This window comes from Dreissena polymorpha, chromosome 6 (assembly GCF_020536995.1).
Source record: "Dreissena polymorpha isolate Duluth1 chromosome 6, UMN_Dpol_1.0, whole genome shotgun sequence".
Lineage (NCBI taxonomy): Eukaryota > Metazoa > Mollusca > Bivalvia > Myida > Dreissenidae > Dreissena > Dreissena polymorpha.
The window spans coordinates 14916704-14944701 of record NC_068360.1 but is presented as its reverse complement, the minus strand read 5'-3'; the positions used below and the strand labels follow the sequence as shown (position 1 = coordinate 14944701).

The window sequence follows — 27998 nt, the reverse complement described above, 5'->3', positions numbered from 1 at the left end:
GCGTCGTTTAGCCATATTAATCCGTAGAAACAACGGCGAATCCGTTGAAGTTAACAGGACTGCATTGATGTATTGTATCCATTGTTGTCATGTTGTTTTCATTGCGTTACGGTATACCGGTAATGCACACATTGGTGTTCTGTTGTATTTATTAATGTATACATGTGATATTGCAATCATTGGTGTTCTTTTGTTTTCGTTGAGGTATGTTATATTACACACATTGGTGCCATGTTGTATGTATTGCTTTACGTTACATCAAACACATTGAATTAGTGTTCTGTTATAATAATGTATTCATGTTAAAATGCATACATTGTTGTCATGATGTAATCGTCGACGCATGTTAAATTGGTGTTGTGTTGTATGCATGTATGTATGTTATGTTGCTCAAATTGATGTTATATTGTATGTTATTTTGCTCCAATTTATCTTATAATGTATGCTATGTTGCTCAAATTGATGTTATGTTGTATGCATGTGTGCATGTTATATTGCCTGTGTTATATTGCATGCATGTATGTATATTATGTAGCTTACACTGGTGTTATATTGTATGTTATTTTGCTCCAATTTATCTTATAATGTATGCTATTTTGCTCAAATTGATGTTATGTTGTATGCATGTGTGCATGTTATATTGCCTAAATGTGTGTTATATTGCATGCATGTATGTATATTATGTAGCTTACACTGGTGTTATATTGTATTCATTGATGTATGTTTTATTTGTCACTTATACGCATTATTTCAGTTTTATGCATTGCTTTACGGTATATTGCATATCATGAATGCAATCATTGATGTATGTTTTATTGCATATATTGATAGTTTGCTGTGTTCGTCGATGAATCGTATATTGCACACATTTGTGTTCATTTGTATCGATTGACGTATGTTGAATTGCACATATTGGTGTTCTGTTGCATTCAATGACGTATGTAATATCGCACACATTGTTTCATATTGTATTCATATATGTATGTTTTATTACACACCTTGGAGTAAAGTTGTAATCACTAATGCTGTAGTGTATGTATTTTGCTACAGCAGTTAGAAATAAAATAAAACTCTCCCATCATTATCAAGTATATTTTATTTATTGTATGCAATGTATTACAAACGAAAATTAACAACTAAAGGGAAATTAATATCTATAATACATTTCATTCATTTAATAATAAAATTCTTTTTCAGAGACCAAAAGTTCAATCCAAATTTACTTAAAAAATCTGGACTTCTTGTAATAAGCTCATAGAAAAAAAAACAAGTTATTACATTCTAAATAATAGTTTAATACTTACAATATTAATATTCATTATAAATCATAAATTAATTTAATATTATCACATTTTCTTTGAACGTTTGAATTAGTTTGACCATGAAAAAAACAATGACACATTTGTTGTTTTGATGAATAAAAAAATAATAAACACTACTGAAGACATTCTACTTCTTTTAAGTTCCCCTTATAAAACTATATATATTACTAGTATGTATATATTTTGCGTCTACTGTTTGCAAATTGTCAAAATAAATGAACAATTCTCAAACAAACAAAACCTGTCCCAATACAATCTTCTCAACTATTCTTCTTCTTTGACAGTAAAACATATGTGTTCAGAAAGTGACCTTTCTTTGCGATCCACGAAACACAGTTGAAGTTAAGATTAAATATATGAGTCATGCTCTGCGAAAAGGGAGTTAAATGCATGTGCGTAAATTGTCGTCCCAGATTAGCCTGTGTGGACTGTGCTCATATGAAGTAGTGCCAGGATAAATCATCAAAGAGCACACAAACCAGCTTAAAAGCAGGCCTGAGTTATGTGACTTGATTAGAATAAGAAATAAACATTCAATTGAATATCTCTAGTAGACACAGAGATTCCAGTATGTACTTGGTGCACAAAAACCATAACCGGGATTTTCTCAACCCTAACATGAATGTTTTATGCAAAAGGGACGTTGCATGCAAAGCACAATGCCAACATCAATGCCGATTAACAGGTGAGTAGCATGGCTAAAACTTTTTCAATGAATTTTTGAGCTAAAACTAATGATAAAGATTTGTTTCTAGGTAAACAATTATATGATTATTTACAAACATGTCAAGTAAAACCTTCCTTTAAATAAGAATTCATATCCATATACACAATTCAATAAGTATTAAAGCCCACACTTTCATACAAATTTACCATATCACGCATTACATACTTAAAAGAGGCAAGTTGCAAAATATATAGGTAGACCCTCGAATAAGAGTATCGTATCTCGGACATTATCAGCACCACAAACCTTTAAATAAGAAACATATGAGATAAATGAAGAGATAATCACACTTTCTAAGTTTAATTTAAATTAAAGCACTTAAAGTATATAAAAATAAGTACAGTAAAACAAGATAATATCACAAAGTTTAAGTACCGTAATGAGATAATTTCTACCATAAAAGATAGTACATGTAAAGCTTGTTTGAAACGATATATAGAAATGTATATCAACACATCATAAGGGTTACAGGAATAATGTTACAATTAACAAATCAACACATGAGAGGCATGTTTAGACCCAATGTTAGACATTAATACAATTACCATTATTTAAAGCTAATACGTCAATAGGACGGGGTTAACACATTTTAATGTTCCTTATAGTGTGCGGTATCAATGATTTAGCCCTTTCAGTGCTGGAACCAAAGTTTAAAGGCCTTTGCAAACAGTTTGGATCCAGATGAGACGCCACAGAACGTGGTGTCTCATCAGGATTCCAAACTGTTTGCTATTCTGAAAGTATTATTTGAAAAAAATCAAAGAAAATGCTAATTTTAGAAATTCAGCAGACGACATTTTTGCAGACGACAAATTTCCCAGCATGCAAAGGGTTAACAATGTACTTATATCACAAGAAACAAACGCAAAGGAGTGATTTTGCACCATTTCAAGGCAGACAACTTTATGTTCATAATCAATTATTCAGATTCACACGTTGCAATATTTACCAACAATTGAGATACATTGGAACCGTGCTCTGATAAAGCTGGGCTTAACCCTTTGCATGCTGGGAAATTTGTCGTCTGCTAAAATGTCGTCTGCTGAATTTCTAAAATTAGCATTTTCTTCTAATTTTTTTCAAAGAATACAATCAGAATAGCAAACAGTTTGGATCCAGATGAGACGCCACGTTCTGTGGCGTCTCATCTGGATCCAAACTGTTTGCAAAGGCCTTCAAAATTCGGTTCCAGCACTGAAAGGGTTAATTCATAATACACATGTATACTTATAGTAATTACCAGATCAGCCTGTGAAGTCCTGAGCATAGCAAATAACCAGTCTGTGCAAATGTGGCAGCATTTGGTGTAAATCCTACTTGCGAATGAAGCGGTTCATAATTGCTTTACATCAGTGATTCTTAATCAGAAATTTACCTGACAATTTGCTTTTGCTCTGCCTTATATATAACAATATAACAATTTCAAATCGGTGCATTATATCATTTGCTGAGTAAAAAATCAATGATTAAAAATGAAAAAATGAAACAATATATATCCTGTCACAAAGTTACACACTCTACTATAAACGTTTTGGACGGTACAAATGCATATTCAGTATTATGATATGTTAATTTCTTACATAGTATAATGCATACAAAAATAACATTATTATGACAAAAATAGGTTGATATTTTACAAGGACGGTATATTAACGAGTCTGGTTTATACATGAATTAAGATATGAGAAATATGAGTATATGCCTCCATAATCATAAATGTGACATTGAGTATGTTTCAAATCGTGGAAAATGCTCTTTTAACTGGGATTTGGCGAAGATCTAGATCTTTAAAGTTGTAAACTCAAATTTTTCTGAACCCTTGACAATAAAGGTTTATCATCAAAGTAATTCAAAGGAATCTGCATAATTTTGTAATTGTTAAAAAATTCTAATAAATAACACATCAAAAATGACAACTAGTTTATAAAACCCTGGTTTATGCAAATTTTCAAGAAAAGTTTCCGCCTTTTCACCCTGCTTCATTTTACCAGCACCTAGAAACCATTAAGGTCGTAGATCTTTCCATATGGGTCTTTATATTTACATCAATGATGACATATATCACCGAGCATACATTACAAAAGAATATTAATGAGTAAGGGGCTTATTTTTGGGAAAAACAACATTTGTTGCATGATTTTCACCGATACGTTAAGGTACTGGCATTAAGAAGTATTTAAAAAAACACTTTTGGCATATTTTAGTATAAAATTCCAGCATCCTTTGGCAAAAAATTGTTTTAAACTAAAGAGCCATGTTGTTTTACTAAAACAAGGGCTGTTTGTAAAACATGCATGCCCCCCATATGGGCTGTCAGTTGTAGTGGCAGCCATTGTGTGAATACGTTTTTTGACACTGTGACCTTGACCTTTGACCTAGTGACTTGAAAATCAATACGAGTCATCTGCGAGTCATGATCAATGTACCTATGAAGTTTCATGATCCTAGGCATAAGTGTTCTTGAGTTATCATCCGGAAACCATTTTACTATTTCGGGTCACCGTGACCTTGACCTTTGACCTAGTGACCTCAAAATAAATAGGGGTCATCTGCGAGTCATGTTCAATGTACCTATGAAGTTTCATGATCCTACACGAAGCGTTATTGAGTTATCATCCGGAAACTATCTGGTGGGCGGACGGACATACGGACCGACATGTGCAAAACAATATACCCCCTCTTCTTCGAAGGGGGGCATACATGTAAAAAGTTAGATTAATATGACATTGCATGCTATGTTTACTTATTATATTCATATATTAATTGTAAAATTAAGAAGCATGTGCAAAATGATGTATGGTTCTCTTATGAACTATTCTATCTGCTTTATAATGACCAAATATCAATCGAGGAAACAAATAAGTAGAAATTGTATGAGTACATCAGTCAAGAGTTTCTAATAAATAAAATAAAATTCAGAGATTTAATTGCTTGAGACATGTATATATTTTTAAAGAAAAGTACGGGGAAAAATACCGGTATTCTTTGGTCCAATTAATATATTTAATAATATGAGATTCAATTATTCAACAGATTGTATACGTTATATTAACAACAATCACAAGACATTATAAGAACACTTCCTTCACCAAGCAGACAGTCATTTAAAAAATAAAAGTGAAATAGATTTTCTTAAGAGCATAAGTGATCATTTTAGCAAGGAATCAGTTCAACTTAATTTTGTCATACATATGAATACATAACCTTCCCAAAAGTGAGATGTGGCATTTTAATGTACAGCATAAGTACAAGGTTATAATTTAACTGTTTTATAACAAATACTTAAAATATAATAAAGCTTAGTTTAATCTGTTTTTCACATTTGAGAATTGGGGACCTGTCCTGATTGCTAGATAGGCAAAGCTTTTTTTTACTACAGTTTTCAGATATAAAAATTATAAGTGATCCTGAAATATTCCCTATACAACGCTTCAGATGTAATTTTTATTGTACTTAGAAAGGTTTCAGCAGACCATCCCGTCCTGTGCAAATGTAACACAAGCAGCACTTATGACAATTATATGATTGATGCTTAAATAAGATGTACTTAATTATGAAAAAATAAATAGTTTATAATAAACTTGCAACAAATTTATATCACATATTGATTAGCACAGTAACAGAATTAAGATGCTGCCTGTCACTATTCTCTACATCAAAATAGAGATTTAAACAACAGCATCTGTTTATTATGTTCAGTAAAGAAAAAGGTTTTAAACAGTATTTCAGTCAAATACAGCAGCAAAAAGATAAGTGAAATATATAGAAGGTAATTTCTTTTAACCATATTTCAGTAAGTATTATTATATCATTTTTGATATAATGAGAGAAACTACATTACTTAAGTGCATTTGAATTCATATAAGAATGTGTATATATATGTAATTAAATAATATAAATATACATCTTCAACAACCACAAAACACAACATTAAATAACATATGTAGCACATACATCATACCCTCACAGACGAAAAATGTAGATAAACAACTAACAACAGTAAAATAACACATACATCAACAATATCACTAACAATGATAAAATACCAACAAAAATCAATGCTTAATAAAGCATTTCTATATCTTGTCATCCCCAATAATTGTAACATTTAACCATGGCATCTGCATTCTTTAGATAATATCAAACCATCAATAACAAGTCCAAGGGCACTTAAAAATCTATAAATACATAAGTAAGTAGTTGACTTTATCACATTAAGAAAATGGCAGCACATATCGCCAAATCAGAAGTAATTAACCAATAACTATTATTGAGTGTATATGCAAATGTCCATAAACCAATATTGGGTGTATAGGCTGGTTAACATTTCATGACATTAATATACACACAGGTAATTTAGGCCTGTTATTAGATATGTATGGTATAGGCATGTAGAGAAACTAAGACACTGGCATGATACTAAAAAACATCGTTATAGTATTGAGATAAAACATATGCAGGTATAAATAGGCCCAAGCCAGTCTAAGTAAAACACATCAGATTATGTAAACATCAATAAGATATGCTATATTAAATATTCACCAATTAAGGCCATCCATCTTGTAATATTTTTTCCTCATTTCTAACATTCTGGCCACTGTCGATTTAAGATTTATTGATTTTGAAGTAGACTAAGCTGAATCTAAAAATAAACCCATGTGGCACGGTCTAAATATTTTCCATGTCCAAATCCTCATCATCACTCACATCTGATACTGACACAAAACTGCTTCTGCTGTTAGACCTTTGCACTGGGGCACCTGCAAAGAGCAGATGAAAATTATGTTAACAACAAATCCAGACAAGTAGATAGCATTCAATTATATCTAAAAATTGATATTTTTACAAAGTGAGTACAAATCATGAATTTGCGTCATGCAAATCTCATTCATGAGGACACTATATATATACATGTAATAAAAGCTCAATAGATATGTAATTATCATGCTTGCCATGCTTTCCACAGTTCAAACAACAAGCTTTATTTTAAAAAATACAAATAATTTCTTTTCCTACTCAGTGTAAAATCGTTGTTTAATCCTTTTTATCCTTTTTTGATCATTTTTTTTTATTAACTAGACAAAACTTTGACATAATGCATGAATACCTCGTTGAAATTTTATAAATGTTTTGCTTTTCATGTCGCAATTTATTGGTTTATTTTAAACTGAAGTGATAAAATGTATGATTGTAAGCAATTAGTGTTACTGTATAAAATAGTATTCCAAATGCAAAGCGCAGATTTTTGCACAAGCAATCTAGATCAGCTAATAGCAATAAGAAAAGAAAAGACAAGATGGTAGAATTGGCAAGAATTGTTTGTTAAACTTCTAAGACATGTGTATGCCATGTAAATATTAATGGAAACCATGCCATTCACAGACAGATAATCAAAAAGCCTGATTACAGTTAATAAAAAAAAGTTTAACACTATGGTTTTCTACATGTCATGACAATGAATCATTTACAAACAGATATTGAATGATTATACAGCTGTGTGCAATATTAATGTAAATTGACCCAAAAATCCCAACATAACCAAGCCTTTTTATAAGCATTATGAAGTTTTTTTAATAGTATAAATAGTATAAACATTCCTTTTGGGTGCAAGATAAGCTTGAACTTTCTACGGATTCAATAAAGAGATGAACTGTCTCCCAAGATGCATATTAACCCTTTGCATGCTGGGAAATTTGTCGTCTGCTAAAATGTCGTCTGCTGAATTTGTAAAATAAGCATTTTCTTCATTTTTATCAAAGAATACTATCAGAATAGCAAACAGTTTGGATCCAGATGAGACGCCACGTTCTGTGGCGTCTCATCTGGACCCAAACTGTTTGCAAAGGCCTTTAAAATTCAGCTCCAGCGCTTTAAGGGTTAATTAGGGGCTAATTTCTACTGAGGAATACTTACAACATTATAAATCAGACAATGAGTCTGCAAAAAAAATGAATAGGCTAAATAACAATATATCTGATACTTCAAGGTTACTTCTTATCAAATATAAGCAAATATACAGTAAGAGTATTAATTGTTGCTTGAGTATAATAAATACACACTTTACCCAGAATGGTGCCATTCTACTTCTAGTTGAAAGCTAATTTAAAAGCTAAATTCTAAAACTACATAAGATATACAATCACTCAAAAAACACATCTATGATTAATTAAATGTGTATGGTTAAGATTTTAGTCTGCAATAACATTTTGTAAAAATCTAACATTTGGATACTGACAGTAAACTGTAATATTTTCACTTGATTATTTCTTGAAATTTTTCAAAAAGAAGTTTGAAGCAAGAGATGTGTTTGTCAGAAACACATTGCCCCCTTATGCGCTGCTTTGAATTTTAAAAAAATTGACCTTTGGCCTTGAAGGATGACCTTGACCTTAAGCTTTCACCACTCAAAATGTGCAGCTCCATGAGATACATATGCATGCCAAATATCAAGTTGCTACGTTCAATATTGCAAAAATTATGAAGAAGGTTAAAGTTTTGGTTAAAGTTTTGAATTAATTTTTTGACCTTTGACCTTGAAGGATGACCTTAACCTTTACTTTTCACCACTAAAAATGTGCAGCTCCATGAGATACACATGCATGCCAAATATTAAGTTGCTACGTCTAATAATGCAAAAGTTATGAAGAAGGTTAAAGTTTTGGTTAAAGTTTTGGGACACACACATACAATGACAGACAGGCCAAAAACAATATACCCCCGATCATTCGATCCGAGGGCATAAAAACCCCCGATCATTCGATCCGAGGGCATAAAAATAAGCTTAAATGTTACTTTAACTCCAATCTTAAGACCAACAGATACAATCGAGTTTAAATTGGATTCTTCAATGTTATTATCCCATAACGATATTAAAATAACAGTGCGCTGTCATTCTAAAATCACACGCAATATATTAAAAATCTAGCCTATTAAAACTATAGCAGTGTGGACACAATTACCTCTAAGACATGCCTGAGCCTATAGAACAATGTCAGAGTTTAGAGAATAAAGGTCACAATATAGGTCAGTGGATACGTGATCATTGGTTCATATTGTTCATTATATGCTAAAAACAACCATGCTAATCTCAAACTATGTTGTTGTTTTTTTACAGAATTTGGTCAGAATCTTTACATCAAATTTATTTACTCCATCTAATTTCCTGATTAAGTAAATACATCCCCTTCTGTCCCAATGGACCCCACAACAATATAGTCAGTGTTGCACTAACGACTAGTAATTCTCTGAGTTTATTTAATAATATTACCATACTATGTTCTTATATAGAAGATAATGATATGATCTTATGTATTAGATACTGTTATCATTTAATTTGAGTAAATTTGAACTATTTTCAAGGCAATACCCTATTGTCAAGATTATTTCTTTTCAACAATCTTACAAATTGAAATTTTCAGCAATGTTACACACCTTTTGATGAGGAGCCCCACAGACTGGTACCATAGGTGTTAGCGCTAGATGAGACAGAGGCGTCAACATGACCAGCCCCCCGGGGCTTGCCAGCCCCACCCTTGGGCTTGGGCTTGGCGGGGACGTCATCGTCTGAAACTGGTGACACGTCCCAGTCACTGTCTGAGTCGAAATCCTGGAAAATATGGAACAATGGAAAATGTAAGAAAATCTTAAATCTTATTCCTTTCAATACAAACAAGCTTTGCTCAAGGAAAATTGGTTTAATGCATAAACGAAAAGAGCAGTCAACACAGGCTAATCAGGGACCATACTTTTTGCTACGAATGGATTATTTATTTAGAACAGACCTCTTTAGAACAAAAAAATCCATAACAAGAGCTGTCACCATAGGATGACTTATGCCCCCTTGATAGCAATTATGAGCTTTTTTCGAAACCTAAACACAGATTTTGAAACCTAAATGTGGATCCTAAGTTCAAGGTCAAGGTCACAGGGGTCAAAATTTGTGTGCGTATGGAAAGGCCTTGTCCATATACACATGCATGCCAAATATGAAATTGCTATCTGAAGCGACATAGAAGTTATGAGCATTTTACGAAACCTAAACGCAAAGTGTGACGGACAGACGGACAGACAGACATTGCGACTACAATATGCCACCCTACCAGGGGCATAAAAATAGACAGTGTTGTCTCTGTTCAAGCTCATCTGGAACAACACTTTACAATGTATTGAAATAATGTGTGCGGAAAACTGTTGTGAAATCTTAGTTCTTATCATATCTCTACATATCAAGAAATAAAATTACAATAATTACAAATGATTTTTAAAGTTGATTATTACTCAGATAAGCCAGTTTTGAGCAGGAACCAAAACCACTGTCAACATACCATTATATCTCCCACTTTTTTCTGACCTGGCGATGTACCCATGGTATCAACACCACCGGTTGGCTTCGATGTTCCCTTTCGACCCTAAAAATAGTGACGATTAATTCAATAAATAACCAGTCTATTTTATATGAAATTTTGAGGTGTCATGGTGCTCTCTAAAAGGTTACAAAGCATTTGTTCATAGACTGGTTGGCAAAAAACTTATGTACTGGAAAATTAAGATTGCTGATGTGCTTTATATACTGCAAAAGCTTGAGCCCAGTAATTAAGCTACAAATCCAATAACAAACGCTCAGTTAAGAAATGTATACGGGAATCGCCAAATCCGTTAAAAACGCATCCAACAAAATTTGATTCTGTCTATCATCCAATTTTTGCTTACAATTTTTTTTGGTGGACAACACATTAAGAACAATTCAACACACAACATACTGCTAACTGCATTTCGATGGATCTGGACAGTTCTGCCACCATCTGACCTTTGGGCTGCGGCGTTCGTGAGACCACGTTGGCTGTCCTTGGAGCTGGTTCCTCCATTTCACTGAAATTGTTTCAATATGGAGCATGTTAATTGTAATTTATACTAATTGTTCAGTTTAGTTTAAACCCATGTAGTTTGTTTGACTTTAAAGACAGCCTAAGATGCTGTAAAGTAAATTTCTCAAGTAGAACCTGAAGTTTCATTAAAATTTGCCCAATAGTACAATATTGAATAAAAAGTTTATGCCTCAGGACTGTCTCAATATCGAACATTGCGCATATGACAGCTAGGTGGGCTAAAAATAGAGACAAGTTTTATCAATAACCAATAATGCATACCTCTCAGAGTCCATCCAATCATCATCATCGTCATCTTCAACTACAGGTTTCGTCACAGGGGCAGCTCTAGTGGGTGTTCTAGGTGCAGGGGACGGCTGCTGCTGGGGTCTCGACTGGGGGGTCGGGAAACCTGGGCGGGAGGGGGCGGGACCGGACATTATTACGTTCGGAGCCCGGACGAATGCAGGCTCTTCCTCGGACTCAGTTTCCGTCTCTTCGTCTGAGTCCCACTGGGTGCTTGTGTACTCTGCGCTCGATGCTGTTTGACGAACAGGGCTCTCTGTTCTGCGCGGGCTGATTGCGCCTCGTTGGCGGGGACTCTTCAGAGACTGCTGAGGGGCTCTGAAGTGAGAGGATTGAGATGGTTATTAGTGGTGGAATGGTGGTGGTAGTGTTGATAATGATGGAGTTGCTGATGAGGATGATAATACTTATTAAGATCATGTGTGTCATATATCACATAAAAATACATTTCTAAGTCCACTTTTAACTGGAGCTCAGAAAGTAAGTCTCTTTACAAATCTCATATAAGCTTTCGAACTGAGGGTCAGGGTTTTATATAATTTGACAAAAACTTCAAGGTAAAAAGCACACATAAGTATAAAACCTCATCTTGATATTTTATTTTGCTTTTAAATGTTACCAGATAATTATCTACATACCTAGCTCCAGGCTGCGTAGACATGGCAGGAACTGGCCTAGGTTTGGGACTGGGTCCACGCACGGGGGAACCAGAGCTGCCTAGACCCGAGGTGGGAATAGACTGGTTACTGCCTTGATTGGCACCACTGGCTGGTCTGCGGCCTGTAAAAAAACAGGACACAGTCTGAATTATTAATAAGAATTGAGTGGTTTGCCTTTAGTAAAACTATCATACACAACTCTGGTAATGGCAGAAGGACTTTGATTGTCATTGATCTCAAACTAAGTTGTAACTTAAAACTAAGGACAATTAAAAACATCTGTTAATACAGGTTTTATTTCCATTAATAAAAAAAATAAGAAATATAACATTATAAGTGTACAAGAAATAGCTGAAGATGATTTAGCTTAAGAATATTTATAGTTACAGAAACTTGTAATTTTGCCATTTAGTTTCTCATCAGAATCATAATTATGAAAAAAAATTGTTTATACCTTTTCATTACATTTGGAAAGCATTTAAAGCCTAACTTGGCTTATTGAAATGTACTTGAGTCTGTTTCCAGGGTAGAACCAGTACTTGGTGTCCTTGGGGAAATCAACAGATTACTCCAACAATGGGGATATAGCTGGGGACTCTCAAGTTGATAGGCAGACACAATACCCACAATGCCATAGCAACCATTCTTACAATTCAATGTTTTCTAATAATACCCCTGTATTAAAATTGTAAAACATGCAATGATTTCATATTTAATAGAATTAATAAATCATGTACTTACTTGGCCCGAGGGGTGGGGACTTCTTCAGGGCCTTGAGACGCTCCTTAGCCTGCGCCGTGGTGAAGGCGTCAAACTGGACCCGCAGGGAACTGAACAGGGCCCCGTGTTTCTACAAGGACAAGAAGTTTACCAACCATATTAACCCTTTCCCATTCGGAAGCAAAGTGAAAATGGCTATATGCAACCTGCATAAGAACATTAAAAAAAAAACCTGTGAGTAACTTGCTTAAGGTTGGAAATGAAGCCTTGAAAACTTGAATCTAATAAGAATGGTCTAAAATTTCATTTGAATTTCTAAGGGACTACAAAGCGCTGATCTGAATGTTCAAGGGTTAATTCTTGATTGCCAGTACATTATAATACATGACTGCGAAATCTTTGTCTGAAGATAAGCAGTATAATGCCCCCTGGATGAAAAAAGGCACCATGTAACATTAAAATTAAAAGGCACATGGCACCTTCTTGCACCAATTGGGCGATATAAAGTATATTGCGCAAACAATTTATCATTCATGTTAGCCCATCTCTGGAAAAACAGGGCTTAATGCATGTCCAAGTCTGCGCAGGCTAATCAGGGACAACACTGTCCGCCTAGACTGTATTTTGGTTAAAAAAATACTTCCTTTAAACAAAAAAATTCCATTCAAGAGGAAAGTGTGCTCCGTGCTTAGCCTGTGGGGACTTCACAGGCTAATCTGGAAGGATACTTTACCTACATGAATTAAGCCCCGTTTTCCCACAGACAGGCTCATGAATCAGTATCAAAATTGGTTAAAGAGAGTATGTACGATTTTGTCAAATATTTATTAATTTATATAAAATGTGTAAACAACTTATTATACATTTATTTCAATATAAATTATAATAAATGTTAAGAGGAACATGTGTCGAAAAATGCGAAATAAGCCAGATATTTACCTGCACAAGAGTCTGACGTCTAGTTTGCAGATGAGCGAGTTTATTGGCCAGCATGTCACCTGGGAGATACTTTGTGCCCTGAAAATAACAAATAAAAACAAATATATGATGTGAATTAGGGGCTAAATGTAATAAATGCACAACCCTTTGAAAGTGTTTCATTAACAGTTTTAAATAGACGATCCAAATTCATCTAAATTCATTCCAGTACATGTTGTTGTTTTTAAACATCTCCCACTCTGAGGAGGCGTAATAAAACTTTAAACAAGAGCACTACATAACGGGTGCCAACGCTTGACTGCGAAAGCTTGTCAGATTTTTTTATTTATTTTTTAAAGGTCATGGTGACCTTGACCATTGACATAGTGACCCAAAATAGGGTGTGTCGTGTAGAACTCATCAAGGTGCATCTACATATGAAGTTTCAAAGTTGTAGGTGAAAGCACTTTGATTTTAGAGCCTATGTTAAAGTTTTATATTAGAGGTCACAGTGACCTTGACCTTTGACCTAGTGACCCAAAAATGGGTGTGGCGTGTAGAACTCATCAAGGTGCATCTACATATGAAGTTTAAAAGTTGTAGGTGAAAGCACTTTTATTTTAGAGCCTATGTTAAAGTTTTATATTAGAGGTCACAGTGACCTTGACCTTTGACCTAGTGACCCAAAAATGGGTGTGGCGTGTAGAACTCATCAAGGTGCATCTACATATGAAGTTTAAAAGTTGTAGGTGGAAGAACTTTGATTTTAGAGCCAATGTTAGGATTTAGCACGACGCCTACAGGGACGGCTGACGGCGAGCTGGCTATGACAATACCTCAGGTTTTCTCCGAAAACAGCCGAGGTAAAAAATCAGTAATCTGGGCCAGAGGCCATAATAAGGTGTCCAAAAAATCTTTTCAATCATGTTGCTTTTGCCAAAAAACTGATTTCATCTTCAGTGCATATTTTTATAAATGTTTTCTCAAATTGATAAAAAAAATATATATCCCTCCCCCCCCCCCACCAAAAAAAAAATGCAGGCAAGTTGTGCATTCTCCACAACGGTAAAAAAATGGTCATTCATATAGACTCTACAATGACAACATACTGGAGCGATTCCAATCTTCTCGAGCTGATCTTGCAGCATGGATACAAGCTCGTCCCTCATGAAGCGCAGTTGAGGATTCTCTCGAAGCTTCTCAAGGAACTGTGTGGTCCTCAGAGTGATCTCACCACTGCCGGTAGTGCTAAAATACACACATATACACATATAGACTGTGCTAAAATACACACATATAGACATATAGACTATTTAAAAGAACAGTGTGTGTTTTTTTCATCATTTTTTACTGGGAAAAATTGTGTTGTTTTACTAAAACTGGCAAAGTTGTAATGCAGTTTTTTTTCTAAAAGATACTTTTAATTTGAGAAAAAATGTGTTTTCAATATTATATTTCATTTGGTTCAACTTATAGAGCTGGATAAGGAAACAAACTAAATTTTGATATAATTTTTTTTAAATAAAAATGCCATTTGATGCCAGATAAAAAGTTTCAACTGCTTCAACTCACCCCATGGTTCCGGTTGACTGAGCGGTCATGTCTGCAGAGCGCCCAGTCAGATCCCCTGACAGTTGAGTAGCGGTTCCCATCTCCGTAGTGTCATCTTCATCCTCGCTGGGCTCCATGCGAGACACGCGAGTCTGCGCTTCCTGCTTCGCCAATTCCTTCGAATGAAAAATGATAACATTTTCACGACAATGTCATCAGAAACGCACCATAAAAAGTTTTGTATGAAGTTTTTGCAAATATGCAGCAAGAATAGCATTGTATCAATGTATAACACCAACACCTTTTTGAATTGTAATTTTTGGGGTATAAAGCTGTGTGTAATACATGCTTAAGTACGGTAATGTACAGTTTATTGCTCCCAAAAGCAGTTTTTATTCTTGTACACCACTCACTTAAATCATAATTAGCAATAAAAAACACCTATTATCCAGACTATAAACATTCCCAAATTGTCAACTCACTCCAATAGCCTTTTATTAGCCTCTATTAACAATAGGAACATTGAATTAATTGCATCTTGTGTATATTTTGACAGCATTATTCCTGAAACACTTTTTTCAGCTGGTTTTTGTTAAGATGTATTTGTGTTGCATTGCTATGCATCCCTCGATTATTTAGGAATGGAATTCCTAGACATAATTGCATGAAAATGTTTATGTCTCTGAGCAACAAAAACAACTTGCAGGCTTACCGTTCTTCGCAATTCTTCTTGAATCAACTGATCCTGTTCTTTGGTTTGCTAAAAGCACAAAGGATACCAACATTTAATGAGTGTACTTAAATTACATGGTGGCATTCTCAGCTTTTGTATACAATATTTAATATAAACATGATTTTTTTTAGACATTGGTTTAGTTTTCAACACACCTGTGCCATGTTATATTAGGCTACACGTGTTTAAATATTTTCTATTAAATGACTATTAAAATATCAAAACTCCAAAGCAGAGTTTGAACAGTTAAAAAAACATTCACCAAAACTTCAGTGTTCCAAGCACCTGCATGCAATAGAGAAACTCATTTAAACAAATAGCTAGTGGTATTTGTGTGCACAAACAATAACCATCTCAAAAACAATAACTTATTTTATGACGAAGGGTGGATTTTTTTGTTATAAATGAACAACATTAGAATGGGAGGATTGAGAAATGGTAGGTACAGAATAGTGATGATCACAAAGATGTTGTTGCTACTGCAAATGCTAACAAACTATGGGATTTGATTATGCTGATGCTGATAATTATGGTCATCATTTTTTACTAACACCTGGTAACGTGGTGGGGGGGGCGGGAATGGAGGGGGAGGAGAAGTATAATGACTTATATTTAATAGAAATTCATGTTAAATGTATGTAATTGATATGAGGTTGAGAAACTGATTGGTTGATAGAAATGCATTACCGGTTCACTTCTGCGTTTCTGATGAAAAAAACAAATAACAAATATGACAATCAATGATGAAGTAGATAAACTTGGTATACACCAAAATGAACACATCAAAATCTCAACCAACCCTCACCCTCAAAAACCCTTCTCTATTGATGAAATTGCAGGTAGCTGAAGTGCATGGACAAAAGAGCACGCATGAAAGTGTGTACATATTGTGTTGTGGGGTGTTTGATGTTATGTGTGTTAACATATTCTCCATTTAAATTGTAATACTTATTTATTTGCATTATTTATGCAAGTGCCGATTTGCCTATGTCATGTGTGCTAACATCTTTTCAAGCTGAAAGTGCAATGCTCATTTTAATGCATGGTTTATTCCAGCCATTTTCGTCCCAGTGAAGAGTTGCCTACCCTATCTTGCTCTTCAATTGAAGAGCACTCTTCCTTTGAGGAGGTGGATTTAGTCTCAGATGATGATTTAGAGGAAGGGGGTGATGGTCGAGATGGCTTGGAGGAAAATAACAGCAAAATATAAAATCAAAACTAATCCCTATTAGTTCTAAATAAAAATTATTGATTTATCCACGAAAATGCTCCATGATGTCAGTTTGATTATATTCTAAATTCTCTTCAACTTTGATTTCATTGCTCTAAAACTCATATCATAAAATTCTGACCAAAATATGCAGGAGTTGTGATTATACAACTCTGACCATCTATCTACAGGCATGACTGTTCATTGGACAGTTCAAACTTGGAAAGTTACCCCTGCAGACTAATCAGAACACTCTTCCTAGTAGCTGTAAGAGTTACTTACCCTGATGAGCTCGTCCATGTGCTCCTGTTGTTTCTGCACTAAAGGCGATGCCTCTCCATTCTTGCTGCCGAGTTGACGGCGCTGTACCTCCAGGGCCTTTGTCAACTACAAAACATAAGCAAATATTTGAAAATAAAGAAAACCATAGAGAATGAAAACAGAAATTAAACAAGCAAATTTGATGAATTGATATCCCCCGTCAATATGCTTCTGGACACAAAAGTATTAAATTTGACACTCAAAAAAGAATTTTTCAAGATACAAAGGGCCATAACTCCGTTATTAACAGATGGTGTACAATGCCATGTGGCCTGCATTATCCTCTTGTCCATATACATACTCATACCAAGTTTCAATGAATTCCGCCAAAGCACTTCCAAGATATGGCTCCGAACAGACGGAAGGACGGAAAGATGGGACGGACAGACAACGCCAAAACAATATCCCTCCGCCTATGGCGGGGGATAAAAATTGTGAGAACACATTTTAAAAATACTGATATACTGAACTGGTTGTTATAAGTATGGTTTATGTACAACTAGAAGAATAAAAATTTGATTGGAAATAAAAAGGATAAGATTTTTGGATGTCTTGAGTTTTTGAACTCGTATTGCTTGTATTTTCTTATAATATTAAAATTAAATTTCAAATTGTGTAACAACTAATAACTATTTTATAACTAAAAGGACAGTTTACATGGTGCTAATTGTTAATCCTTTCCACCATAAGAAGAAGAGTGAAAATGACTTTTGCAACCAGCATTAAACCAGAACAGCCGGCAAGTAACTCACAGTCTGTTTAGGTTTAATGCTGTTTGCTACTTATCAGTATCTAAGGGTTTGAAATGAAGCCTTAACAATTTGAATCTAGTAAGAAAGGTCTTTAATTAAATTTAACTTTCTTAGGGACTGCATTTACATGAAAATATGTATATAAGGGGTAAAGGGTTAACTGTTACCTTGCCGATGGACTGCTGGTGTTCTCTCTGCAACTGCTCCACTCTGTTCTGCCAATGAAGCTCAGTCTCTGCCTGCTGGGCTTGCATCTAAAAAATCACAAGAAAAATGCACATGACAAAAATGTTATCCCATTTTTTAATGTTTTTCATCTCGAACGAAAAATCTCATTTACATTTTTTCAAGAATTTTCCCAAACTTTAAAAGAAAGTCTAATACTAAAAAACATAAACAGTGTCAATATAATATTTTTATGGTTTGATATATAAAAATGATAAGTTAACATACAAAAGTCCTCATAACTTCAAAGTTTTAATCACCAACATCTCCATTGTGTCAGTACACTATGTAACCTTTTATACTTTGGGTCAAATTCATCTTTGGCTTTATTTCACTTACTTCTCCCTGAATCTGCTCCTTCAACATGGACATTTCCTCTCTCTGCTGTCGTAGCAATTCTCGCTCATTGTCTGTATCATCCATCATTTCGCCCAGGTTTGAGCCCTTTTTGCGGCCCTTTAGATCGGCAAGTTTGCGTTCCATTTGCTGATTCCTCTCATGCGCCTCCTTTAATTCCTTCATAAACATTGCTTTAACTTCCTGTAATTCCATCTAAAAAAGGATGCAATTGAATACTATGTAAAAAAAATAAAAAATTATTCTTATATTCCCAGAGAAGTATGCATCTGAAAACTAAGTTTTTAAAAAGAAAATTGTCAAAAGGAGATTATCATTCTGATTCAACTTGTATACTTCTAATTAAATCAAATTTTAAAACCATGTTTGTCTTATGTGCATTTATACTGGTACATAAATCTAACAAAACCAGCATTAGAGAGAGTTCAATGGAAAAAAAACACTAATTTTACATACTCTATGAAAACAGGGCTAAATGCATTTGCGTAAAGCGTAATGCCAGATTAGCCTGTGCATTAATATCTGGGACATCACTTTCTACCCATGCATTAAGCCTGTTTTATCAGAGCACATCTAAAATGAGTAACTAGAACATGATTCTCGTACATCAATACTACTACAAGTGCATGTCCTACTGAACATTTTACTTCTTTACTTCAATTCAAACTACCTGCTGTTCAGAGGTGAGATGCGCATTGTTTGTTTTCTCCTCAATTCGCGGCTGTAGCTCTATTTTCTTCCTGGCCTTCCTTTCGTGGTTCAACTGGGCCTCTGTCTCCCTCAGCCTCTCTCTAATAGACGAAAATTGAGTGAATTGAAAATGGTTTTATGGAACCAGAATAAAACCAGAACAGCCTGCATGTAACTCGCAGTCTTTCAGGTTTTATGCTGTTTGCTGCTCATAAGTATCTTAGGGTTGCAAATGAAGCCTTTAAAATTTGAATCTGGTAAGAAAGGTCTTAAATTTAATTTGATTTTCTAATTGACTACAAACATGTCAAAGTACCTATCTGAAAGCCTTGGTGTTTTTTTTCACCATTTTAGGATTGGGGCCGGGTCCCTTTGGATTGGAAAAATGTGCGGCGTTTTCACTAAAATTGGGAAATAAGTGTTGCTGTTTTGCTAAAAAAATGCTTTAAAATTGAGAATACAGGGGTTTTCAGTATTATATTTAGGGTTGAACTTGTATGGACGGTAGATGAAAAAAATATTGAGATTTTTTTTTAGAAATTTTCCATTGGAAATGTTTAGCTCCCATTTGGGAAAAATACTTTTTTCCATTGGAAATGGGGGCGGTTACCGGTCCCAATTTTGAATGAAAAAAACACTGAATGCCATTGATCTACACTTAAAACTAAATGGTACCTTATTTCCTCAAGCTGGTCCTCGAGAGCTGTGTTCAACCGGATCTCTGGCGACTGTTCGGACTTTGAACCTGGGCTCTGGTCCTGAGAGGGCGTGGCCTGAACGCTTGGGGTGGAGCTGCCATGACGACGGTGCATGTGAGCCTCGAGGAACGAGCGGTTCATGAACTTCTTGATGCAGAAAGGGCACTGAAAGTGTGAAAAAGAGTAATCGTAAAAAGTATTCTTACTTATGGAATACGTCTACGGCCAAATGTTCTAGCATTCATTCCTGTTAATAACTACTTTATTTAAGGTGAAAATGTAAATTCATCCCTGGAATAAACTTTTATACAATAGGCTTTATGAAATTGGCATGATTTTGAATTAGTGATTTTCCTGTGAAAATAGACAAAACGGACAAGTGATTACAAAAAAAGCTGAGACCAGGAAATACTGGGGAGTCTTCAGTTACATTGACTTTTAAACCAAAAAAGTTTTAATCAATTTTAAATGATATTTGTGTACTTAAGGAGCTATCATACTTGATTTGTTTTAATTTAATAAAACTGAATATGATTATCCTTCACAAAATAGTTATTTCATTATTGCATAACCACAATTGCAATTAGATGAGTTGATCACCTACATGTACAGGGGTTTTTCTGCACTGTCTGCGCCTCCGGACAACAGAGGCATTCCCAAAGCAAACGGACCCGTTCCCAATCGAATTTTGATTACATATTTCCCAATTCCAAAAAAAAAAAAATTTCAAAATCGTAAAAAGTAAACATAATTTATATCGAAAGAGTGACTTCCCTTCATCCGCGACGTAATTAAGCCTTTAGCGACTCAGATTTTCGCAGGTGTATTTGCCGGATGCATCTGCCAACATTGACAGCGAAAAGGTTTGAACTGTTCCGCATTATAACAAGTATATAGAGCCGCACAATACACATTCTAGTCCAAATCTGTAGACGCTTATTTTCAAACATGGCTTCCCATAACGATAAGTACTACAGCAAAAAAAAAAAAAGAGATGCAAAAGGATGTTCGACGATAACGTCGATGTTTGCGAAAATCGCTGAATCTTCTACTCCCTCTAGTAACCCCGAACAAGCAGTGCAAGCAAGTGAAATACCCATGGCTGTTCTATTGTCCGACTCAGTCGATAACTCTTCTTCGGAGCCTAGTAAGAAAGTTGTTGTTCAGTCTCCAAGTTCAAGTTCATCAAATGCAAAAGACAGAAAGCAAAGAAAAATCATGCTGTGACTTGTGTGACTTACCTGATACCAGTGTTTGTTTTTGAAGACAAAATAACAAATAAAAATGTGTTTTTTTTTGTAAAACCACTAACTTATTTAAGCATGATAAAATTCCCAAATTGACGGTTTCATCGACTTGAAAATTCCCAAAATGGACAATTTTGTCGATAAAAATTCCCAATTTGGTCAGACTCCTTTTCCCAAAATAGGCAGAAAAACCCCTGATGTAACCAACATAAAAAGTCCAATCAAATAAATCCTGCCTACAGATAAGCATAGGGAATCAATAGAAAACTGTTATCTAAACCTTGCCAAATCATCATATTGTGCAGAAAACTGAGATTATTCTCCTCTTGTGATGCCATAACTAAACTGTCAATTATGTCATTAACAGTTTGTATTGACAAGATTGCCAATACACAAATCTTGCACCAGCATGTGCATGTATGTATATAAGGTATTATAGATTATAATCTAAACCACAAAACACACACTGTTAATTACACAATTTGTTTTGTGTATCTCTAATACACAAACTGGAATAGTAATTATTGCTAGTTATTTAAAACACTTATCATATAGTTTAGTGTAAGTAAAGCATTCTACCTGGTAAAATAAAAACGCTCTATAGTAATGTGGACAATTTGATGATTTGCAATTGTAAACACAAATGAACCTTGCCTTGGGAAAACAAGGCTTTATGCATGTGCATTAACTCTTTCAGTGGGGAACCGAATTTTGAAGGCCTTTGCAAACAGTTTGGATCCAGATGAGACGCCACAGAACGTGGCGTCTCATCAGGATCCAAACTGTTTGCTATTCTGATAGTATTCTTTGAAAAAAATAGAAGAAAATGCTAATTTAAGAAATTCAGCAGAAGACATTTTAGCAGACGTCAAATTTCCCAGCATGCAAAGGGTTAAGCAATGCCCCAGATTAGCCTGTACAGTCCACAAAGGTTAGGAATGACACATTCTGCATAAACTGGATTTTGGCTAAGAAGAGACCTCCATTAAACTAAAATACATATTAACAAAAAGTTGTCCCTGATAAGCCAATTTTCCAAGAGCGTGTCTCAACTATTTCTTGTTGACAAACCTTGTTTTGAGCATCTGTTCCAGCTGTAATGAGGTGTTGTTGAGCTATAAGTAACTTCTTTCTTTTATGACTTTCTTTCTTCACTGCTGCCAATTCTTCCTTCAACTTCTCAAGAGTTGCTTTGGTTTGTTCATGCTCCTAATGAGATTGTACAAAATCATGAGCCAAACTACATCATACAGGAGCTTACTAACAAAATGTATGCATTGCCATCAAACTCATGTGGTCATCTTTAAAGGGAAGAGATATTTCTTCAGATCAAGTAATAATGTAAAAAACAATCAATTTTAACTTGTATTGCAGCTGTATACTGGTATATTAATATACTGCATGCTTTACTTGCAAAACAAATGACCATTAAAAGCATGCACATTTTTATTGTAATTAGAATTTCTTTTAGTTGTAGCTCTTGAACGCTTACTGTACTAATGTGTTTGATTTATTTCTGGACAAAAATACTTAAAATTAGAAATGTGTCGCAATTAATTGCAATACTTGTTTGTGGTCTGGCGATGTATTGCAATACAAGTTTTGGTGCATTGTTGCAGATTTTATTTAAACTGAAAACTAGTAATCTTTGCCCTCTCGATTTTTAAATTGAATATGAAAAAAAGTGTACAATGTTCAAATATTGTGGCTTTATAGCACTTACCTCATGTGTCTTTTTTATATTTCCTTCAAATGTAGACATTTTTGCAGTTAAAAATTCTTGAGAATGCTGAAAGAATATTTATGATAAGCATATAAACAAAAATATTTTGTGTTTGGCAGTTTTTATTATCTAAAAAGATGAGCATGGTGTTGTAAATCAATACAAAAATATGTACATTCAAATTCAAATTGAATTGTATTGTTTAAAGTACTTAATAAGTAAAACAGTAATACAGTTGTTGTTTTTTCCTATTGCATACACTTTATAATGAATAACAATATAAAATCATTATAATAATTATATGTCTTCAATGTCGTGTGTTATAATGCTGCTTACAAAAATCTACTCATTATTAATAAAAAGTCTTATATTAGTTGACACTGACCAGCAAGTATTCAATTGAAAGTTGTGCTAATTTGAAGATCTTAATGAAATTTGGATCCACCATTCTGACATCCTGAAACAGAAAGATCAACATATTAAAAAATCGCTTTTCAATTACTTAAAATAAATATTGTTTAACAAGATATATACTTTATGTAAATAAATAATTGCCCATGTTTTTAATTATAGAATTGACAACAAGATTAGAAATATAACAGTAAATGATGAAATCTTACCAATTCAGCCTCAATATTACAAAATGTAATATTCATTATGTTATCCTGAAGGGCATTAAAATCCAACGTTCTAGCGACATTTTCAATGTCAATGGAAGCTATTCTCCTCCAGTCTATCCGTTCATATCGCTTTCGAAAAGCAAAACCCCGACTATTTTGTTGGGGTTGGTGACTTGACCCAGGATATGCGCTGTCTGTGAACATTCCCTGTACCATTGTTGCCATCTATATAAGACAATTAAAACACATGATTAGTATCGAATGCAGATAAGTTCATAAAAGGCTTAGAAAACCTACAAGAACCTAGGCGAGTAGTGGGTATTGTGGGTATGATGATGGGATGAATATCTAACAAATTTCTGATGACATTATAGCAATATGAGTCTAGGGACAGTTTTGAATCTTGTCTTTTTAATCAAGGGAAAGCCCTGTGACCATCACATATACTGTGCAAATATTGTATTTCTCTACAATAAATACCTATTCTCCAATGTTTTCTAAAAGAAAGATTAAGGATGATATGGTAGGAATTTAATTATGGCTATATAGCAAATTACAAGATCAGAAAAAAGTTAATTAAGAATACTGATTAACTAGAACAAGTTAACGCTAGATATACCTTGGATAAGATATTCCCAATTTGTATATCAAAAGTACTCAGGAAATAAAGTTATCTAAAAGTTCATGACAGACTTCTTATGTTCCCAATCACAAATTCACTGATGCTTTAAGTACTCCATCACTAAGTAATGACTTTTTAAAGAAGAGCTGTCAAACAAACTAATTATAATTTTAATGTGAGAAAAACAAGTTCAGACATGTGCAAAACATTGCAAGAATGACAGAATCATAGTAAAACAAACATCTAAGTGGATAAAGCTTTACTTGTGTATTACAGTTATCAACAAACAATCGATTAGACAAGTAATGTGTCTTATGCGTCCATTATTGACCCATTCACACCTGTCTGCTACCTGATGTATCAGTGATTAAATAAGCGACCATAGAAACACGCTTAAAATTCGCCATTGCAGAATATTTCCAATATTGTTGTCAGCGACAACGATGACAATCAATAAATCACCAACCTTTTATTCATTTGCACATCAATGATTTATCTTCCAGTCAGCAATGACCCGCAGTTTGATAATGTTTTCATTTCATCCTCAGGTTTAAACTTGCGACGTCCATATTGGAATTTCTGACTGGTTTGTGAAATATTGTTCCATAAAGACAACACTGCACTATTCAACCAGTGCTTAATCATCGTTAGCTGTTCTTCCATAAAACACGCCGAACTTGCGTCGATATTCACCTCAGCGACTACAGATATCAGACCCTTTGTGATTGAATTCTTAAAATCATCAAATCATTGCAAATTGAATTGTGTAAACACTAACAAATGTATCTAAGAAAATCAAGATAACTAGCATATAATTATGTCTTCTTGCAACATTAAAGGAACCGACATCAATCACCGGGACCCTTAGGCTCTGATATTTAAGAGTACGATTATTGATTTCTAATTAAGAGTATTGTAAACACGCCATTATGTAACCTTTTGTTATTATTTATGGCTAATTTGACATATAAAGTGTTACCTATAGGGAGGCGGGCATCACGTTTCGATTTTAACAGTTATTTCGAAATATTGTACATATATATTCATGTTGATTTGGCAATAATGCCAGTTGTCGCCTACGTAAATTAAAATCCATAAAGACAACAATATGCCTTATGCCCCGGGGCTGACATGACTGATAGGTGTATAACGGTAATGTGTATCGAGGTGCTAAATATGTGTGAAAAGTGGTCCGGTACACACTTTGACCACGATAGCTATTAAGAACACGCGTCGTTATCCGTTATAGAATTATACGTGTCTTAGGGTGTGAATATAATTTGAGTAGATAGATCGGACGAGATACGCATAAAGGCATATATTTTTTGCTCTTTTTAACATTTTCAAAATATATTGTTTACATAGCAACTAAAAGAAAATGATCAAGCGATAAAGATTATTATCATATAAATAAATTGAAATAATTTAATATTTAAGAAAGTTTTTTTTGTGCAAATATCTTAAAACACACGCTCTCATACATTCTCTTGTATTAGACTGCATGCTTATTTAAATGTAAAACAGAACGTACATTTAATTAAACGCACAATGCATGTATACGCGTGAATCTTTCTGAATATACAAATAGATGTAATATGCGTTCATACGGAGGTGCTGCATGCTTAACTTTAGAACACCAATACAATGAGCAGGAAAACATAAAACAAATACTTCGATAATGTAGCAAACCTGCAAAAATGTTTCTTTAAAGGTGTAAAATTTAATAGATTGCGTTTTCCATAATGTCAATCGCTGTTCTCTATTTGAAAAAGTTTCTATTACGCTTTAATTGTTGTATGATGGTAAAAAAAATTGTGCGAATAGTCGCTTGAAACAAATGTTCATAATGTTTATAAATTTGTCATACATGTACGTTTATATTGGCATGATACAGGGATACCCGATATACTTTATTATTGTCAACTATAAAACGTTCCTTTACTACACTGAGACAAACAAAAGCAACACAATTAGTTAAAGCGTTGTATTTTTAAAATATTTAGTTTGACACGAATAAACAAAACGACTAGGCAAGCCTTATCGTTATTTTATTATAAGCTTTACCTGACACAATGCCGAATATTAAAAAACGATAGGGCAGTAACCTGTTATTCTTAACATGAGAACATACAAATACATGTTTTATGTTCTGTTCTGTTATATTCGACAACCGAGCAACAACGGACAATCATATTTATTTCTTATACAAACATCATATGTCTGATTTAGTTTAAACATATTTATTGGTTCAGAACGATAGATTACAATAGTCATGTGCATATCAAGAAGTAATAAAACCTATTATGGATAAAAAGAAATGCATCGATGCTTATTTTAGTTATCTTCCATGCTGGAGTTACAAGAAAAACTGCAATATGGATGGTAAAGGATGCTATTGTTAATCTAAACATTAGTATATAAAAAAGTTCGTATTAGCACAAACTTATTCAGGATCGGGGGGGGGGGGATGGGAGTCTATCCAAACCACTGTCTATATGTTAAAGCGTTTTGATGCTGCAATGAAGCCTAGGGCACGCTGAAATATATACATGTGTGTATGTGTTGTGTTCAGGTTATAGCCGATCATCACCAAATAATAGATTGTTTAGCGTCAATGGGCATGGTAGATTTGAAAAGAAAGAATAACGTAAGTTATCAAAATTTGGGCACTGCAATAAATAGTGGGATGGCGTTTCTTCTGAACCAGAAGAGCAAAAAGGACCATTAGTGATGTTTCTACTGTGTTACTCATAGTGTAATGTGCTACAACCTAGACGTAGTCGGCAGTGGTGGATCTGCGCTGCTCGATAGCCGATATTATAAAGATTTGGCGATCTTGTGCTTTGTCTTTGTGAGTTTATGTTTGAATGCAGTTACCGTAGTGGCGTTTCGTGCGGGCGATGGAAGAGAATTCCATAACCGGATGGTTGAGGGCAAGAATGAAAACCCGTACAGCTGATGTCTGATTTAAGTCAATACAATCTACTACAAAATGCATTTGTTGCTCTTTATTTTATGTGATTTTTTTTAAAGATTTTGACTATAAAAAGAAAAGATATATGTGAGATTTATATTAATTATTTATCTACCCTTTGTACATAGCTCGAAAATGTTTAATTATTATATTTTCCAAAATATTTTGTTGAATTTTATATTCATCCACGACGTATTAACTATTAAAATTAACATGTAAGACAGTTTAAGTGTTTAACTATCAAAATGAGGTCTAAATGAGGTCTGAAACGACTGTTAAGAAAGATCCAGAAGAAGTATGGCCGGTTGGTTGACTTTTTCCAGTTTTCATGAAACTGAGGCTCAATTGGTCATTGTCGGCTCGGGTACTTCTTAAATGTACCCCGGGTACTTTTAAGTATAATTAAATGTACCCCGGGTACGGTAAAGATGCTTAAACGTACAAGAAAATTCTAAATTAGTTGTTGTCGGATTTTTTGGTCAAATAATTATGGTCATTTTTATGTCAAAATTGTTGTCTATGACCTCTATATTATCGAAACTAATACTACAAGCAGGGTGTTGAGGCAGGTTTTTTCGATGTGAATTATGTTTCATATTCAGTAACGCGTTTTACGACATAGGATTTTTGGCAGGAATAAAACTCGGATGCAGTCAAATTTTGCCGGGTACGTGTTGATATATTTTCCGTACCCGAGGTTCATTTAAGTACACTCAATAGTACCCGGGGTACATTTAAGTAGTACCCGAACCGACAATG

The 27998-nt window shown here is 34.2% G+C and overlaps 1 protein-coding gene across 5 annotated transcripts; it reads right to left on the bottom strand.

The window, feature by feature from the left end:
- Nucleotides 1-1078: 1078 nt before the first annotated feature.
- Nucleotides 1079-24846, bottom strand: LOC127835392 (cilium assembly protein DZIP1L-like). 5 transcript variants are annotated; one of them, XM_052361803.1, is made up of 24 exons: nt 24732-24846; nt 23644-23868; nt 23409-23480; nt 23024-23089; nt 22372-22509; nt 20031-20218; nt 19336-19456; nt 18648-18860; nt 18251-18337; nt 17293-17397; nt 16488-16505; nt 15780-15827; nt 15089-15243; nt 14626-14764; nt 13538-13615; nt 12620-12728; nt 11858-11999; nt 11196-11537; nt 10809-10917; nt 10374-10457; nt 9481-9655; nt 9009-9027; nt 7963-7986; nt 6704-6809 (listed from the first exon to the last, which is right to left on the bottom strand). In XM_052361803.1, exons 2-22 carry the CDS (start codon nt 23866-23868, stop codon nt 9011-9013), a joined length of 2631 nt encoding a protein of 876 aa, XP_052217763.1. In that variant the 5' UTR covers nt 24732-24846; the 3' UTR covers nt 6704-6809; nt 7963-7986; nt 9009-9010. The 5 variants fall into 5 exon arrangements, with proteins under 5 accessions (XP_052217762.1, XP_052217761.1, XP_052217759.1 ...); XM_052361802.1 differs by lacking the exon at nt 7963-7986 and having other exon boundaries at nt 1079-6809; XM_052361801.1 differs by lacking the exon at nt 9009-9027 and having other exon boundaries at nt 1079-6809.
- Nucleotides 24847-27998: the final 3152 nt, after the last annotated feature.

Coding starts and splice junctions, on each gene's coding strand:
- LOC127835392 (XM_052361799.1), bottom strand. CDS start 23,868: ATGGCAACAATGGTACAGGGAATGTTCACAGACAGCGCATATCCTGGG. Junction 19,457..20,030: donor GACCAGCTTGAGGAAATAAG/GTACCATTTAGT, acceptor TTCGTCTATTAG/AGAGAGGCTGAGGGAGACAG. Junction 10,458..10,808: donor CCATCGAAATGCAGTTAGCA/GTATGTTGTGTG, acceptor CACTATTTTTAG/GGTCGAAAGGGAACATCGAA.